At 39.4% G+C, this 16,181-nt stretch overlaps 1 protein-coding gene across 2 annotated transcripts in view; it reads right to left on the bottom strand.

Moving 5' to 3' along the window:
* LOC117298042 (zinc finger protein GLIS1-like) overlaps positions 1–15,144 on the bottom strand; it is a 37,319-nt gene extending 22,175 nt beyond the window's left edge. For both annotated transcript variants that reach the window (XM_033781270.1, XM_033781271.1), the window contains exons 1-2: positions 13,535–15,144; positions 1,370–1,531 (exon numbers count right to left, since the gene is read on the bottom strand). In XM_033781270.1, the coding sequence (XP_033637161.1) occupies positions 1,370–1,531; positions 13,535–15,106 (1,734 nt within the window). In that variant the 5' untranslated portion in view covers positions 15,107–15,144. The remainder of the gene's footprint in view (positions 1–1,369; positions 1,532–13,534) is intronic.
* Between the last annotated feature and the right edge of the window lie 1,037 nt (positions 15,145–16,181).

The following is a 16,181-nucleotide window of genomic DNA, read 5'->3' as shown; positions in this document are numbered from 1 at the left end:
CCCCGTCTCATAATAACCTTACTGTTTCAACATTCCCAGGCATTGCACTGGGGAATACTAAAGTTATTAAAGAAAATGCACCCATAGGACTACTATTAATAACTGGAGTGGAAATTGAAGATTATTTCGTTCCCGTTTTGGAACTTAACACTCGACCATAAAAAAATATCAAACCAGAATAAATCTTTCTGGTTTTTTTTGTCTATGAAGAGTATGTGGATTTTGAAATTCCTTGAGGATTGGTAGTAAAATCCAAGGCTGATGCAAGGATAAGTAGTCACATCAAATCGAGCTTCTCAAATATTGGCAAGTATGGACAGTCCCATAGGTTCTTATATTTTGTTGTTCAAGCCACCAACAACTTGTCTCTTCATATTTCGCAGAGCTGACTCTCTTCCAATTTTCATGAGGGACTTTTTAAGGCTCATGATGTTTGAATCGTTATTTTGGTAATAATTGCCTTATATTCAGGTTCATTTATTTATGTTTTGCGTAAACGCATGGAGGCTCATGCATTATGCGCTATCAAATGTCTCATAACTGACGTATCAGTTCCAAACAAAAACATTTTAAAGAAGTAGTTTTTGTACACATTATTAATATTTTCATTACTTTTAACATTTTCAACAAGTTTCAGACCTAACAGTTTCTTATCAACTTTTACAGTTTTACAGAGCATGGAGTATGATTCATATTTAGAAACACATATTTAGAAACGGTTGGTTAAACAAACAAATCTACGGACCTTATGTATAACACTGGAAAACGCAGTGCAGTCCACTTGCATGGCAGTGCACGTGCAGAGATGTACACGTGTAGTACACGTGTAATGAATATAAAAGGCTAATGAGCAAACAGAATGACCTTGAAACAGCAACGTCATGTGCATGAGGTCTTTTCATATTAAAAGGATTATTATACTGCAGCCATCTTGTTTTTCTCTTATCAAAGTCATTGTAACCAAATCGAGGCTAGAAGGAGAACAGTCTGATTCATTACTAGTAGTGGCGACAAGGAACATGCCCAATAGGGTGCTAGCATGATGTAGGGACGATGTTGACAAAGAAAGTAAAGGATCAACCTATAAGACACTTTTCGAGTCCACGGCTTCGGCTTCGGATTCGGCTTCAGGCTCCATTCTCTCGTCTGAAGCCCCAAACCTGTACGCAAAGAATGCGCAATTTCGCCCCCGAAAAAACACGCTGGGCCAAGTTAGCCTGAGCCGGATCTGGAGCCGTGGTTTCGAAAAGGCCTATGGCTTGTTTCTGAACTGCTGGCTACGGCTGCGGCTAGCTTATCAGAATCCCACAGTGATCCACCCGTCAGCCGCTAATTCAGAAACAGCCAAAGACGCGAGAAAAAAACTAACCGTATCCAGATGTGTCCTCTGATGTTTCGCTCGATCGGATGAGTTACTGAACGCCTTGGTGCAGCCGGGATGAGTACAAATGTAAGGCTTCTCGCCGGTGTGTGAGCGAAGGTGTATCTTAAGATTCTCAAGACGGGAGAAGGCTTTGTTGCACCCCTCAAACTGCGGAAAAACAAACGAGGTCAAACAACTAATTAAGACGGCGGTAATTAGATCCTGTTTTGGGAAAAAAGACACTCAGGAATCTTTCAAGGAATACATATTTTTATGACATTATACAAAAATAGGAATGTCTAACACTAATTAGTTAAAGAAATAAAAAATGCGTCAAATAATGTCATAAAATTGCACAAAAATAATGAGAATATACATATATAATACATACTCAGCGGCTGTAAATAATATTGTGATAGTATTGGCAGAAAAATATTAACGATCATGAACAGCCCTGAAGATGTACGGTTAAAAATGTAAAAAGATCAAGTTAATAGACCACAAGTGAAACTGAGTGGGTAAATTTTTGGGGTAGAACGTAGACAAATCTGACTAGAGCGGGATTTGAACCTGCAACCTCCGCATGAACGCGCCGGTGCTCTACCAACGAAGCTATCTATCTACAAGTTCATATGTTAGTCAGTTGTTTCCATAGTCTGTTGATGTGTTTGTTTGTTATCTGTAGGTATGGGAACAAAAGCTTTTGCTTCATCCTGGGCCTAAACATTGTCCTGTTTTTTGTTTATTATTTATCCAGCCTTTGTGTAATTAAATTTTTTCTTATTTTTACGACTTTCTGGTTCGCCTTAATGTGTATACTTGTGTGTTCCTCAGTTTTGACTTATTTATATGTATTTAAAGGACCATTACAGAATTGGTAAGAAAAAAACGTGTCTTAGATCACAGATTTACATAACAGTCTAATGATGATAGTAGAAAACATCCCTTGAAATATTTCTGTCTGAAATGTCATATTTGATGAGAGAGAAATATATCAAAATAACAACCCATTTGGAGTTTTTCGCTCAGTGAGTGTTTTATTCATATATTTTTTTTAATTGATGTCATGCACAATGTGTAATCTTTTTTTCACTATTTTCTCGAGACCCAGATGGCTGTCAGTTTATGTAATGGTGGATTACATAAAGTGTTTACACTGTCAGCAACTGTTTTGTTAGCAAGAACCAATTCTGTAATGTTCCTTTAATAATGGCAGCATTGAAATAAATGTATTATCTATCTATCGAATGTCTATCAGATAGCAGCCTCAGCTTTCATGAATCATCAACAACGGAATCCAACTTTACAGCTCTATTCCAACTTCGCTGCACTAATCTCCCTGCCATGTGGAAATCGTTTGTAACAATATGTCAAAGGTCGTCCTGACAATGGAGGATACAAGATGACCCCAGTTGACCCTAAATGAGAGAGCAGGTTCCAGCCTTTGTATGCAGGTCACCGAGGTCATGTTCCGAGATGTCTCAGAGGCTTCAATGTAACAAGTAGTACAAGTAACTTGGGAACACCAAAAAAGACGAGGCATGCGTCTTGGCAAACAGCCAAGGGCACGATGAATATTATGCTTAAAGAAATACTTAAATGCTAAGCAAGAAATACTTGAAGTTGCTTATAGGCACTGGACACCTTTGATATTATTGAGTTAAACAGAGTTGCTTTTTAACACTGAACTAGCCTAGCCTACTGGAACACTTGGGAAGAAGTTTGACCAGTCTTGTTTGTTTGAAGGCACTGGACAACCTTGGTTGTTCAAAGACCAGTATTCTCACTTGTCATTGGTGTATCCCAACATGCATAGAGTAACAAAATCTGTGAAAAAGTTGGCTAAATTGGTCTTCAGAGTTGCAAGAGCATAATGAACGAAAAAATACCCTTGATGCACAAATTTAGATTTTAGATGCCTTATAAAAGGCTTCAGGTCTGAAGTTCTATAATAATATTTGAGTTGGAAATAAGCTCTTTCTCAAAAACTATGTTACTTCAGAGGAGCACAATAGTTTTAAAGGCAGTGGACACTATTGGTAATTGGTCAAAATAATTATTAGCATAAAACCTTACTCGGTAACGAGTAATTGGTAGAGGTTGGTAGTATAAAACATTGTAAAAAACGGCCGTCTCTGAAGTGGAGTAGTTTTCGAGAAAGAAGTAATTTTCCACAAATTTGATTTCGAGACCTCAGATTTTGAATTTGAGGTCTCTAAATCAAGCATCTGAAGCACACAACTTTGTGTGACAAGGGAGTTTTTCCTTTCATTATTGTCTCGCAATCGAGACCAATCGAGCTCAAATTTTCACAGGTTTGTTATTTTATGCATATATGTTGGGATACACCAAGTGAGAAGACTGGTCTTTGACAATTACCAATAGTGTCCATGTCTTTAATCAACAGCTCTCGTTACCAAGTAAGTTTTTATCCTAGCAATTGTTTTTAAGTATTTACCAAAAGTGTCCACAGTGCCTTTAACAAAATCGCAAGGTACCAAAAAACGAGAACCCAAGTACAAATCACAGCGTTACTCAGCAGCTGTTTTGAAATGGGAATCCGTTGTTCAGATTATCTGGAAAAGCAAGGGATGTAGACACAACTTTCTTAGCCACAGACAGTCAATAAAAAAATTAATATGTAGGTCTGGATATTGGAGACATTGTTGACTTATCAAATCTAGAATAAGGTGTCACATAGAAAGTTTAAAGACCTACATGTATTAAAGGTACTGGACACTTGATAAGTACTCAAAATAACTGTTAGCATAAAAACTTACTTGATAAAATAGGGTGTTAAAATCTTAACTTTGACAGGGTTTCCAAAAGACATCCAAACACTGCTCTGGCTAACACTATGCCTCTCCTTGAATTTTTTGAAGGTTGTTTGTTTTCATTTTTGATTTTGACTTTTGTTTGGTTTTTATATATCCCATATTGTACATGGCATATGTAAGACGTTGTTTATTTTGGCGAACATGATGTCAGAAATAATGAACGTGTGGTTGAGACTGGAGGGTGTACCTTTCATACAAAGTTTAGATTGTGGGTAAAGTAGGTGGAGCAGTCAGTGTAACCCACACTCGTAAATAAAATCAACAGGTAGCTGTGTATAACCAGTATCCTCAAACTTGAAGGGGTTTGGGGACCTTTTATTCAACACAAAACACAAACATCCACAGATTTACATTACAGGCACTGGACACTATTGGTAATTACTCAAAATAATTGTTAGCATTAAAAACTTACTTGGGAATTAGCAATGGACAGCTGTTGATAGTATAAAACATTGGGAGAAACAGCTCCCTCTGAAGTGTCAGTAACATAGTTTTTAGAGAAAGAAGTAATTTTCCACTAATATATTACTCAAAATAATTATTAGCATAAAACCTTACTTGTTGACAAGTAATGGGGAGAGGTTGGTGGTATAAAACATTGTGAGAAACGGCTCCCTCTGAAGTGACATAGTTTTCAAGAAAGAAGTAATTTTCCACAAATTTCATTTTGAGACCTCAGAATTAGATTTTGAGGTCTCGAAATCAACCATCTGACACAACTTCGTGTGACAAGGGTGTTTTTTCGTTCATTATTATCTCCCAGCTTCGACGACCAATTGAGCTCAAATGTTCACAGGTTTGTTATTTTATGCATATGTTGAGATAGCCTACACCAAGTAGTTGTTTGCTTTTAGATGCTTGATTTCGAGACCTCAAATTCTAAACTTGAGGTCTCAAAATCAAATTCGTGGAAAATTACTTCTTTCTCGAAAACTATGTCACTTCAGAGGGAGCCGTTTCTCACAATGTTTGATACCACCAACCTCTCCCCATTACTCGTCAACAAGTAAGGTTTTATGCTAATAATTATTATGAGTAATTACCAAAGGTGTCCACTGTCTTTAAGACTTCAAAGTGCATAATATAGGCCTACTGTGCCAGCTAGGAAAAATGCCCTGAAATTTCCAAGGTCTGTCTTCTTGTAAACAAGCCTGGGTTCCTAGTGGTATGTAGGAATGCTAGCATTCTGGGGTATTTGTGTCTGGCCAGAGTAATCTCCACCCACAACCTGTGACTTGTGGGTTATTTATATTGGTGGTTAAAAGCCAATGCAAATCATTTTCTGACCAATTTGTCACTTCACAAGACCCTAAAAAATGCAACCCATAGTTGGATCAAGTTCCTCCAGATATGCTGTGGTTAAGGGGTCCATTCAGAGTAATCAATGTTTACAAAAATATCTGAATTTTTTTTGACCCACCAACCAACCCCAAAATGTGGGTTTTAAATATTGAGAGACTATGCCCTATCCATGAATTACCCCTGAAATAAAGAAGATATTTTAGACTAATGTTCCCCCAGCTCAGGAATGTTCAATGGCTTTTCCTTGCTTTCAGCCATTGTTGTTGAGACTAGAAGAGAAAATCCATGCTACATGACAACATCTGGAATGGAGGTTGGCTATGGTAAATCAAGTTTTTTTGTATAGCAATAAGTTTGAGTAATTACCAACGTAAGGTTTATGCTTACTAATGCTTAATTTTGAGACCTAAGCTGAGGTCTCGAATTCAATTCAATTATGTTAGTGAGAATTAACTTCTTTCTCAAAAATTAATTACGTTCGAGGTAGCCGTTTCTCACTCACAATGTTTTCTACTGTCAACGGCTCTACATAGCTCGTTATCAAGTAAGTTTTTATGCTAACCACTATTTTGAGTAATTACCAATAGTGTCCAGTGTCTTCAACGAGAGAAGACTTTTGTAATATATTGATTGGTTATATCATAGAGCAAGGATGTTCGCTGCTCTATGGTTGTATCATGTACCTAGTTACCTATAATTAAATGTGGTTGCAGGTGAAGGACACTGTCAGCTTAAAGACAGTGGACACTATTGGTAATTGTCAAAGACCAGTCTTCTCACACGAAGTTGTATGCTTTCAGATGCTTGATTTAGAGACCTCAAATTCTAAACTTGAGGTCTTGAAATCAAATTAGTGAAAAATTACTTCTTTCTCGAAAACTACGTCACTTCAGAGGGAGCCGTTTCTAACAATTTCTATACCATCACCCTCTCCCCATTACTAGAATACCAAGTAAGGTTTTATGCCAATAGGTATTTTGAGTAGATACCAATAGTGTTCACTGCCTTTAAAGGTATTTATCCTGGAAAATATTTCTATTCTAGCCTGGATCCCCTGTAGTTAACGCTCCTACTCTTTGTATGTTGTGCTGGTTAGCAGCAAATTTTGCAAAACGTGCACTTTCCAAGCACAAATGTGTTTCAAGAACATAGCGTACAAATTTGTGTGTTCAGTAAAATGCAGTTTAAAGGTTAAAGGGAAAAACATAGCGGACTAGAGAAACATCAACTTACAATACAAGCCACTGGTTCTGCTGTTTAAAGCCATTATACACTTTTGGTACAGGAAAAAAAAAAAATGGTCATAGATTTACAAATAATTTACAGGGTTTACAGAAAGACTTCTCTTGAAATATACTTCCATGAAATGCTTTACTTTTTGAGACAACATCTAACACAATATCAATTCTCGATATCTAGAATTACGGATTTGTTTACCGAAAGTGTCCAATGGCTTTAAAGTCACTAGAAAAAAGTCAAAGGCAAACCCTGGAATTATTTACTAGCGTAAACATGAGAGTAAACAACTATTTTTTGGGGCAATTTGTAAACAAAACAAAACTTTCTGCTGACTTTGTCTTAAAAAGGCCAAATATAGAATTAACAGTCAGCAGTTTTTCAAAAGGTTGAATGGTTGCTAAGGCTGTTGTTGTTATTGTTTTATTCCTCGGTGCTCTCGCTGATTGTAAACAGACTCTGGTGTGAACTGAGAGGTCCCAGTGGATGCGGTGACCCCAGGTCAATAAACTCTGGGTCAAAGGTCAGCAGTGGCAGCTGGTCTGTACAACATGCGTCTCAGATAAATTTTTCGGGGCAGTGGGAGGGTGGAGGGTTGTGCAGCTGACCGAAACTGCAGCAAGATGCAGCCTATGGAGCCAGCAGTCCTGTGTATTGTTGCCTGAAATCCGTAATACCGCACAAACAATTTAACACTAAACCCTACTCCTCCTTATGTTTTCACTTAACTGTCACATTACACTCCTCCACCATTTCTTTGGTCCACACTTGACATCACTCGATTGAATGATGTTCCCCGAGCCAGTGTAGCTGGGCCAATGATTCAAAACAATCTCCCTATTGTCATAAGGGAATCTGTTAATCTATTTATAATTAGTAATTTTTCCATGTTAATTTCTCTCTAGTGCACTATGATCTTGATGGGATAGCGCCTTGTAAGTTTTAGTCGTTATGAACATGTTGTTATCAACTTGTCCACAAGGAAGTCTAGAGTCATTGCTGACCAAAAAGGCCTGAATCCAAGATCGACATTTTAGGGGGTACGTTATAATAATTGTACCTTCCACATTTTCTTATAAGTTATACCTCTGGAGTAATAGATTTCTATGAGCTCCTAAGAACCATATTCTCAGCTCTAAAGAAGTAGATCACAGAGCAAGATTTAAGTTTCCCAGAACTTTTCCACCAGGTATTGGTCTGAAATCGGATAAAAAGTCTGAAATTTCTCATCCCAACAGCCAACAGATTGACACTGAGAATTACATGTATGAAGTCACTGTAACCTGACCCATTGTGAAGGGATACAAAAGTCACTAATATAATGGTTCGAAATCCTTCCAAAAAACAACACTGAGCTAGACTCTAAATTCTACCCTAACCCCCTCAGGCAAGATACAATCTCAGGCCCTGCACCAGTGATCCTCCTATCTGTACTGACTGAACCATGAGAGTCATTCTTAAAGGCACTGGACAAGTTCGTCAAAGACCAGTATTCTCACTTGGTGAATGCCTACACATGTATTAAGTAACAAATCTGTGAATGTTTTGACTCAATCCGGCATCGAAGTTGCAAGAAAACAAAGAAAGGGAAAAAACACCCTTGTTGCACAAGTTTGTGTTCTAGCTTTCAATAGCTAATAAAAGGCTTCAGTCCTGAAGTCTTAAAGGAAATCGTTGCCTTGGATAGGACGAGTTGGTCTATAAAAAGCGTTTGTTACTGTTCGTTATAAAATGCATAATGGTTGGAAAGGTGTTGTAAAAGTAGAATACAATGATCCACACAAATGTGCCTCAAAATTGTGTGGTTTTCCCTTTACTTTGCGAACTAACACGGTCGGCCATTTATTTATTGACTCCCATAAATGGCCGACCAAGTTAATCGACGAAGTAAAAGGAAAGCCAAGCAATTTGGAGACATGTTTGTGTGAATCATTGTATTCTTCTTTTACAAAACATCTTTCTACCCATAAACGTTTTAAAACAAAAGGTTACAAACGATTTTCACAGTCCAACTCGACAGATCCAAGGCAACGTGTTCCTGTAATATTCGAGTGAGAAATGAACTCTTTCTCTATAACTATGTTACTTCAGAGCATGGAGGTAGAAGGAGCTGTTTCTCACAATGTTTTATACTATAAACACCATTGCTCGTTACCCAAAAAGTTCTTATGCCAACAACTATTTTGAGTAATTACCAACAGTGTCTGCCAGTGCCTTTAAGCCAGAGAATGGGTGACTCAACCCATGGAGTAAGCCCATTGCCTCTAGTGGTAAACCACTGCATACCACAGTCAGAATCCCTGTCACCACACATCAGAAAATACATCACTTCTGCTCCCCATTGTGTTCAGAAAAACTCAACTTCTGTTTTGCTGGGGATTCTTCCTAAAGTTTGTTTCTTCATAGAGTTGACTTTAACCTGCGATTGGATTTCTGACAACACACATCCTACAACGTGTAGGCGCTCTACCAATTGAGCTACTACCCCTAAAGTTTACAATCTCCCTCTTTTGTCAATATTGTTGTATGAGGTACCAGTCAGTTTGTGGTTTACTACAAGATAATAATAATAACAATAATAATTAAAACTTGTAAAGCGAAATCTATCTAAGACTTAAAGGCAGTGGACACTATTGGTTGTTGTCCAAGACTAGCCTTCACAGTTGGTGTATCTCAACATATGCATAAAATAACAAATCTGTGAAAATTTGAGCTCAATCGGTCATCGAACTTGCGAGATAATACCGACAGAAAAAAGCAATATTGTCACACGAAGTTGTGTGCGTTTAGATGGTTGATTTAGAGACCTCAAGTTCTAAATCTGAGGTCTCTAAATCAAATTAGTGGAAAATTACTTCTTTCTCGTAAACTATGGCACTTCAGAGGGAGCCGTTTCGCACAATGTTTTATACCATCAACCTCTCCCCATTACTTATCACCACGAAAGGTTTTATGCTAATAATTATTTTGAGTAATTACCAATAGGTGTCCACTGCCTTTAACTTATTCAGAGCACATGATTAAAATTTTGTTTTAAAGAGTTTAGTAAAGATAACAGATTACGTAGCTTAGAAACAAATAAGAGCACATTGAGCACAAAGAGAATTTCTTTGAGATAGGGAGGAGCCCTATCATTCAAAGCTTTCCAAATTCCAGGCAAGATAAATGATTTTGAATTTGATTCCCTTGACAGACTAGATAGGCCTTATTCATAAATCTTTCGATGGCAGAGCTGATCAACTAACAAAAAGGGACTTGTTGCAAGGCTCATGTACAATTTTCGGCATATACAAGGTTGCAATCCTCGCTAGAACAAACAACTCAATTAATATCTGCATGGCATTATGTTCCTTACTTGAGCTGCTTGTAACCAAACTCTGACAAGAAAACAAAAACCAAACATTCTCAGGAACTGATTCCCAAAAGAAGGTATTGTCTTACTCTGCTTGGACCATCTAAGGCCAAATAAAAATAAAATCACGTTTAGCATCCCCGCCTTTTCCTTTTTTTAGAAGCCGTGTTGAAGTCGCGACTTTTGACTGCTTAGTCGAGTCGTGACTACCGTTTTTCAACTACTCGGTTAATTGTGCAGCCAGGACTACTACAAAAATAGTTGCGACTTCCTGCTTGTGCTCACGACTTTTCCTAACAACATGTACAAAACACAATCAGACATCAGTGATTCAATCCTTCTATCCTTTCAGCACAAATTTGACTACAATGCGCCTGTGACAAACAATGTCACGCTAGTGTCGAAGTCATAACTTTTTGAGGCGCAACTAGTCGAGTAATAAATTTTACTGGTAGCCCAGGCTTAATCTTGACAAAAAACAGCTCTCCATTGCCTGTTACCAAGTGAGTTTTTATGCTGACAATTGTTTTGAGTAATTACCAATAGTGTCCACTGCCTTTAAAGCCATTATACACTTTCGGTAAACAGTATTGTCCAAGTCCCATACTTCGTGTATCAAAACTTATATATAAAATAACAAACCTGTGAAAACTTAGGCTCAATCGGTCATCGGAGTCGGGAGAAAATATCGGGAAAACCCACTCTTGTTTCCGCACGTTTCGCCGTGCCATGACATGTGTTTTAAATAAATCCGTAATTCTCGCTATCGAGAATTGATATCGCTTTAATGTTTTCTCAAAAAGTCAAGCATTTCATTGAATAATATTTCAAGAGAAGTCTTTCACCATTACCTTCTGTAAACCCTGTAAATGATTTGTAAATCTATGAACTTTTTTTTTTTTCTGTACCGAAAGTGTATAACATATGGCTTTAAGAGGGACTCCAAGGTCAAACTCTGTCATGTGCCTGATACCAAATGTTCACACAAGGCTGGAACTACAAAATTCACACCAGCACTCAAACATATCAACTGTTTCCAAATCCTGGTCCCAACACAGATCCAAGACCCCAATCATATCTTTCAGATCATTCACACTACACCATCATTTCTTTAGGTTTGGGTTGTGGCTACATGTTTTACGACCCATCGGAATGACAGATAGGTATTTACACACATGCCAAGTGACTAAGGGTACAGGGTGAGTTTTAATAGCAAGCTTTGAACACCTGTAATTGTCCCAGGTGAGAATGTGGCACTCAGTCTACACATATCAGTTGAAGTGACTCTGGGACCAGGGGTTGGTTTAATCATGGAGGAATTTTTCACCATGGAGGTAGAAGAGTTAGGACCAGTTCTAACGGCACTAACCGTCATCTTCGCTCTTTTGTCCCCATGGGTATTACGTTTTTTAACGCTTTGTATAAAAGATAAGTGCTGGTTCACAATGTTTTGCATATTTTTAACATAAATTATTCACTATATTTTTATATTGTTTTATATACATGGCCTGTCGGGGTATGTTTTTTATCCTTAAATCCTTGTGCGTTGTATCTTGTGCTATTTTTGTATCTGCCTGTTGTTACATGTTCATATTTGGTAGGTTTTTAAAAACTTCTGTGAGCAATGCAATTTCTTCTTTTGAAGATCAATAAAGTTTTCTTATGTCTTATGTCTTAACTTAGGAAGAGTCCTAGGAGATACTAAAAACGTAAGGCTAGTCCTAAGTTAGAACAAGTAACTTGTCCTAACTCAAGATAAAACTTATCTTAACTCTTTGTGAAATCCATCCCAGGGGTAACATAAAGACTTGGGCAAAAATTTAGCATCAACACCTCTCTCAGTACCACATACACAACATAGGCGAAACACCTCCATGCAACCAAATTGGTACAAAATTGAAACACAAAATTGGACAGATGTGAACATTTCTGATAAATGGCTTGTGAGACCGCCAAATTCATCTCAGACAAGACTTTAGTAGAAAGGCCACAAAGTGCAAACTGCTGCCAAAACTAGTATGCATCGCTCTACCTAAGCATGGCCAAGATCTTTTAAACAGAAACAGGTTTTGATCCAGGCCAACACACGTGCACTGTCAACTTGACTTTATCTTAACCTGCCAAACGTATTTCATCTCTCTAAAACAAACTTTTGTTGACATCTGAGCGCTGTCAACTTTTCCTCATCATCACACATCACACAAACAAGACTAACCCTTTATATTTACATACAAGTTTCCACCAGCAAGTTGTTTCTGTTATGTTTTTTTTTCCTTTCCTTGATCTACTAAAGGTATCAAAACTCTTTAAGGTTCAGCCCATGTCAAGGGGTCTGGCCCAAACCATTAATCAAATCCATGCTGTATCTCCAGCTAATGCAACAAGAACAAGAAGGCTGCCATAAAAATGCTCTCCAAATAATTACAAGGTGATCTTGGGAATTTCAATGGGAGTTTTCAAGGTGAATATTTTTTTTTCAGGAATGTTGTATGTTTTGCTACTACATTATCATGTGGTGTGGGGGGGGGGGGGTTGGGCGTCGAGCGATGGAACAATCTTCGGGAAGTTTTCAATCGAGCATGAAACTACAATAGCAATTTTCAAACCTGGGCATTTGAACTTGTTAAAAAAGAACACCAAGTAACAATCTTCGGGAAGTTTTTAACCGAGCATGAAACTACGATTGCATTTTTCAAACCTGGGTATTAGAACTTGTTACAAAAGAATACCAGGTAAAAAACCACAGCGGTAACTGAAATTGTAAACGTTGGTGTCCTCCCTGGCAACAGGACAGTTACAGGTTCAATGGATTCTGAGTGCACCCTGAACAAGGATATTGACAAAATAGGGAGACCGCCAAGATAGAGAGCTTCAGGCCTGTATTCTTTGCTTTTGAAAGGGCACTGGCACCCAAGCTCTTTCTCCTTGGTAAAGGGCACCCTATATGACTCTGAGGAAATTGTAAACTTCTACTGGAGCATTTCAAGGGCACCAAGGCAATTACCCGGGAGCATGGAAGCCTTCTTTGCCTACATATCAGGCCTGAGCTAGATAGATCAGTTGGTAAAGTGCCGGCACATCAATCCGGAGGTTACAGGTTTAAATTCTATAGACCGTATTGAATAACCCCTTTTTGCTATGAAAAGTCGCCATCTTGTAGGGCAAACCGTATACGCTTCCAAACGCGTACATCATCGAAGCACGCAGCACGCAACATTCCCGGTTTGATTTCTACGGCACATGCACGCACACGCACACGCACAGACGCTATCTTGTTGGTCAGATATTTGAGCCGCGTGACGTCATATTCAAAATGGTCTATAGTAAATTTGTCTTTGTTCAACCCCAAATTATAAAAGAATACAAAGGAAAGAAATATGTACAAGTACAAAAATTAACTGATATAACCGGGGTTGTTGTTAGTTTAAATTTTTTTGAACTTACCGTACACTTGTTGGGTTTCTCTCCTGAATGCACCCTCATGTGAATGAGGAGTTTATAGCGAGCGTTGAACGGTTTGTAGCGTCTCGTGCATGCTTGCCAGAAACAGGTGAAATCTTCCCCTTTCCTCTGATCAATGTGAACCTTCTCAATGTGTCTGACCATATCCTCTTGATCCTCGAAGACGGAGCTACAGTCGATCCAGCGGCAAATGTGAACCCTCTCACTGTCCATTTCCAGGCTGGACTTGGCCGTGCTTGCAATCGACCCGGGGGAGTTGACCTGGGACGTCATTCCCGTTGGCGACTGCTGCGATTCGAAATGCTGAGAGTAAGACGGCGGCGGGGGCATGTGGGATGGAAGAGTGTGGCCAGTCATCGCTGATTGAGATTGCTGCATGTTGGCTTGCTGCTGCTGCTGCTGCTGCTGGTAAGGAGTACCCGGTGAGTGGTACGCAGAAGGGATTTGATACCCATTGGGTTGGTGAGGCGGGGAGAAAGTAGCCGTCTCGGAATAACTGGCAGGCTGGGAGGTATGCTGCGAGTAGGGAGGGTTAGATGAGGTTTGAGGGTACGACGACTGCTGGGAGAAGGTAGTACTTTGCGAGTACGTGCTCTCTGTGTCAGGGTACGAGTCTATGGGCTCCTGCTTGTACTGCTGGTGTTGGTGGCTTTGCGTATATGCGTTGGGGTTGTAGTTCTGGAATTCCTGTTGGATGACCTCGTTGCGAGGCTGGACCACCAGCTGCCCTTCCATCTGAGGCATAGTGTACATTGAGGATTGTTCCATAGGTTCCATCTGCGGTGGGCCCATGCTACCGTTATTGTACGAGTACCCAATGTTTGATTTAGGCGGGTGATAAGGGGGCGGAGACACGTCCCCTGTGTTTGCTCTCGGAATATGATACGAGGGATGGTTCCCAGATGAGGATTGGGACATCGGGCTGCTACTATTACGAGCTGACAAATGTCCGTAATCGCCTGCGAGCAAGCCAGGCGAGGGCGATATTGAAGCCGACGAGCCACGAGAACCGATTATATACGCAACTAAGGACGTCGGACTTGTCCTGATCATTGAGTTAAAATCGTCGGATGAGAGAGGAGAGAGGGACAGGGCTCGCTTACGTGAGCGCGAAGAGCGCGCCGAGTGGCGCGGACTCGCGAAGCTGGACCCGGACGGCGAGTATTCCACAGGGAAGGGCGAGAGGGAGTTAAAGCTGCTGGCATAGTGGGACAAGGACGAACTGGGAGGGGGTAAAGAGTGATCCCCAACATCGCTGCCCGCCTGCGATCCCGGTCCCTGGCTGTGCGGTGTCAACGAGGGCAGTATTCGGCTACTGTTTGACCACTCCTGCTTGATAGGCATGACGGTGCTGGGTTCCAAGAACATCTGGCGATCGCTGGGCGGTTGGTTATGCGGTGCTTGGCTCACCGAGGAGATAATGGACGGATTACGCGGAGTGAAACGGATATTTGAGATATCGCTGAGGGTCGGAGAACTGGAGTGCGGCACGGAGTTACTGCTTTGAAGACGGACTCGCCGTACGCTTCCAGTTGTCGGGCAAGGCATAGACATGTTTCCTCCTCCTCCAGTGCCACCATGGCGACCTGCGTTGCTTACCATATCTACAGAGGAAAACAATCAACTTCAAGTAAACTGAATGCCAAAAAATACATCATTTATATATTTGGTTTGCAGTAACACCATGTGTTCATCTACTTGCTATGTAGATTATGACCTTTGAGAACTTGTCTTTCTTTATACTCTAGATTTTTTGAAATTCGAGAGACTTCTCAGTTCTGAGAAGAACTGTCCTGCTTTTTAACTGCTACCTGGACTGCTACCTGGGCGGAAGGTAGAAAATTGGCTGGGAATTACTATTTTAGCTTTAGTGGATCGAGGAGACTTCTCGTTTAATGTTAACTTCATTACCGCGGAGTGAGTTTTCAATTGGTATCATTTGTTTTGTAAAACAATAGTTTGCAAGAAAACAGAAATGTTTTTTACATCCAATTCATTTTAAACATTCCCTGTTGTTAATTTTAATGTCTAACATGCTGTACGAATTTCATTCATTCGAAGAACAGTTTTTCGCAGTTTACAGAAAGAAAATTATACCAAAGAAATTTGTCAGCGTACATTTTCTGAAGTTTTGTTTAATGTAAGGGAGCTTTATTAATGTACCTAATATTCTTCAAATCAACTACTTTACTACAATTATTTTCCTGGAATTAATTAACACATTGAATGATTTCGACTAATGCTGATCATATTATTCCAAGCAGTGGTAGGGTGAGACTGCTGACTGCTCGCTCTAACCGTCATCTTCAATCTTTTGTCCCCATGGGTATGACGTTTTTTTAACGCTTTGTATAAAAGATAAGTGCTGGTTCACAATGTTTTGCATATTTTTAACATAAATTATTCACTATATTTTTATATTGTTGTATAGAAATGGCCTGTCGGGGTATGTTTTTTTATTCTTAAATCCTTGTGCGTTGTATCTTGTGCTATTTTTGTATCTGCCTGTTGTTACATATTTATATTTGGTGTTTTTTTTTTTTTACTTGTAAGAGCAATGCAATTTCTTCTTTTGGAGATCAATAAAGTTTTTTTGATGTCTAAACTGTGAAGATAGAGGACAGCAGTT

The sequence above is a fragment of the Asterias rubens genome, chromosome 12 (assembly GCF_902459465.1).
Source record: "Asterias rubens chromosome 12, eAstRub1.3, whole genome shotgun sequence".
Taxonomy (NCBI): Eukaryota; Metazoa; Echinodermata; class Asteroidea; order Forcipulatida; family Asteriidae; genus Asterias; species Asterias rubens.
This window is presented reverse-complemented; position numbering and strand designations above follow the sequence as displayed.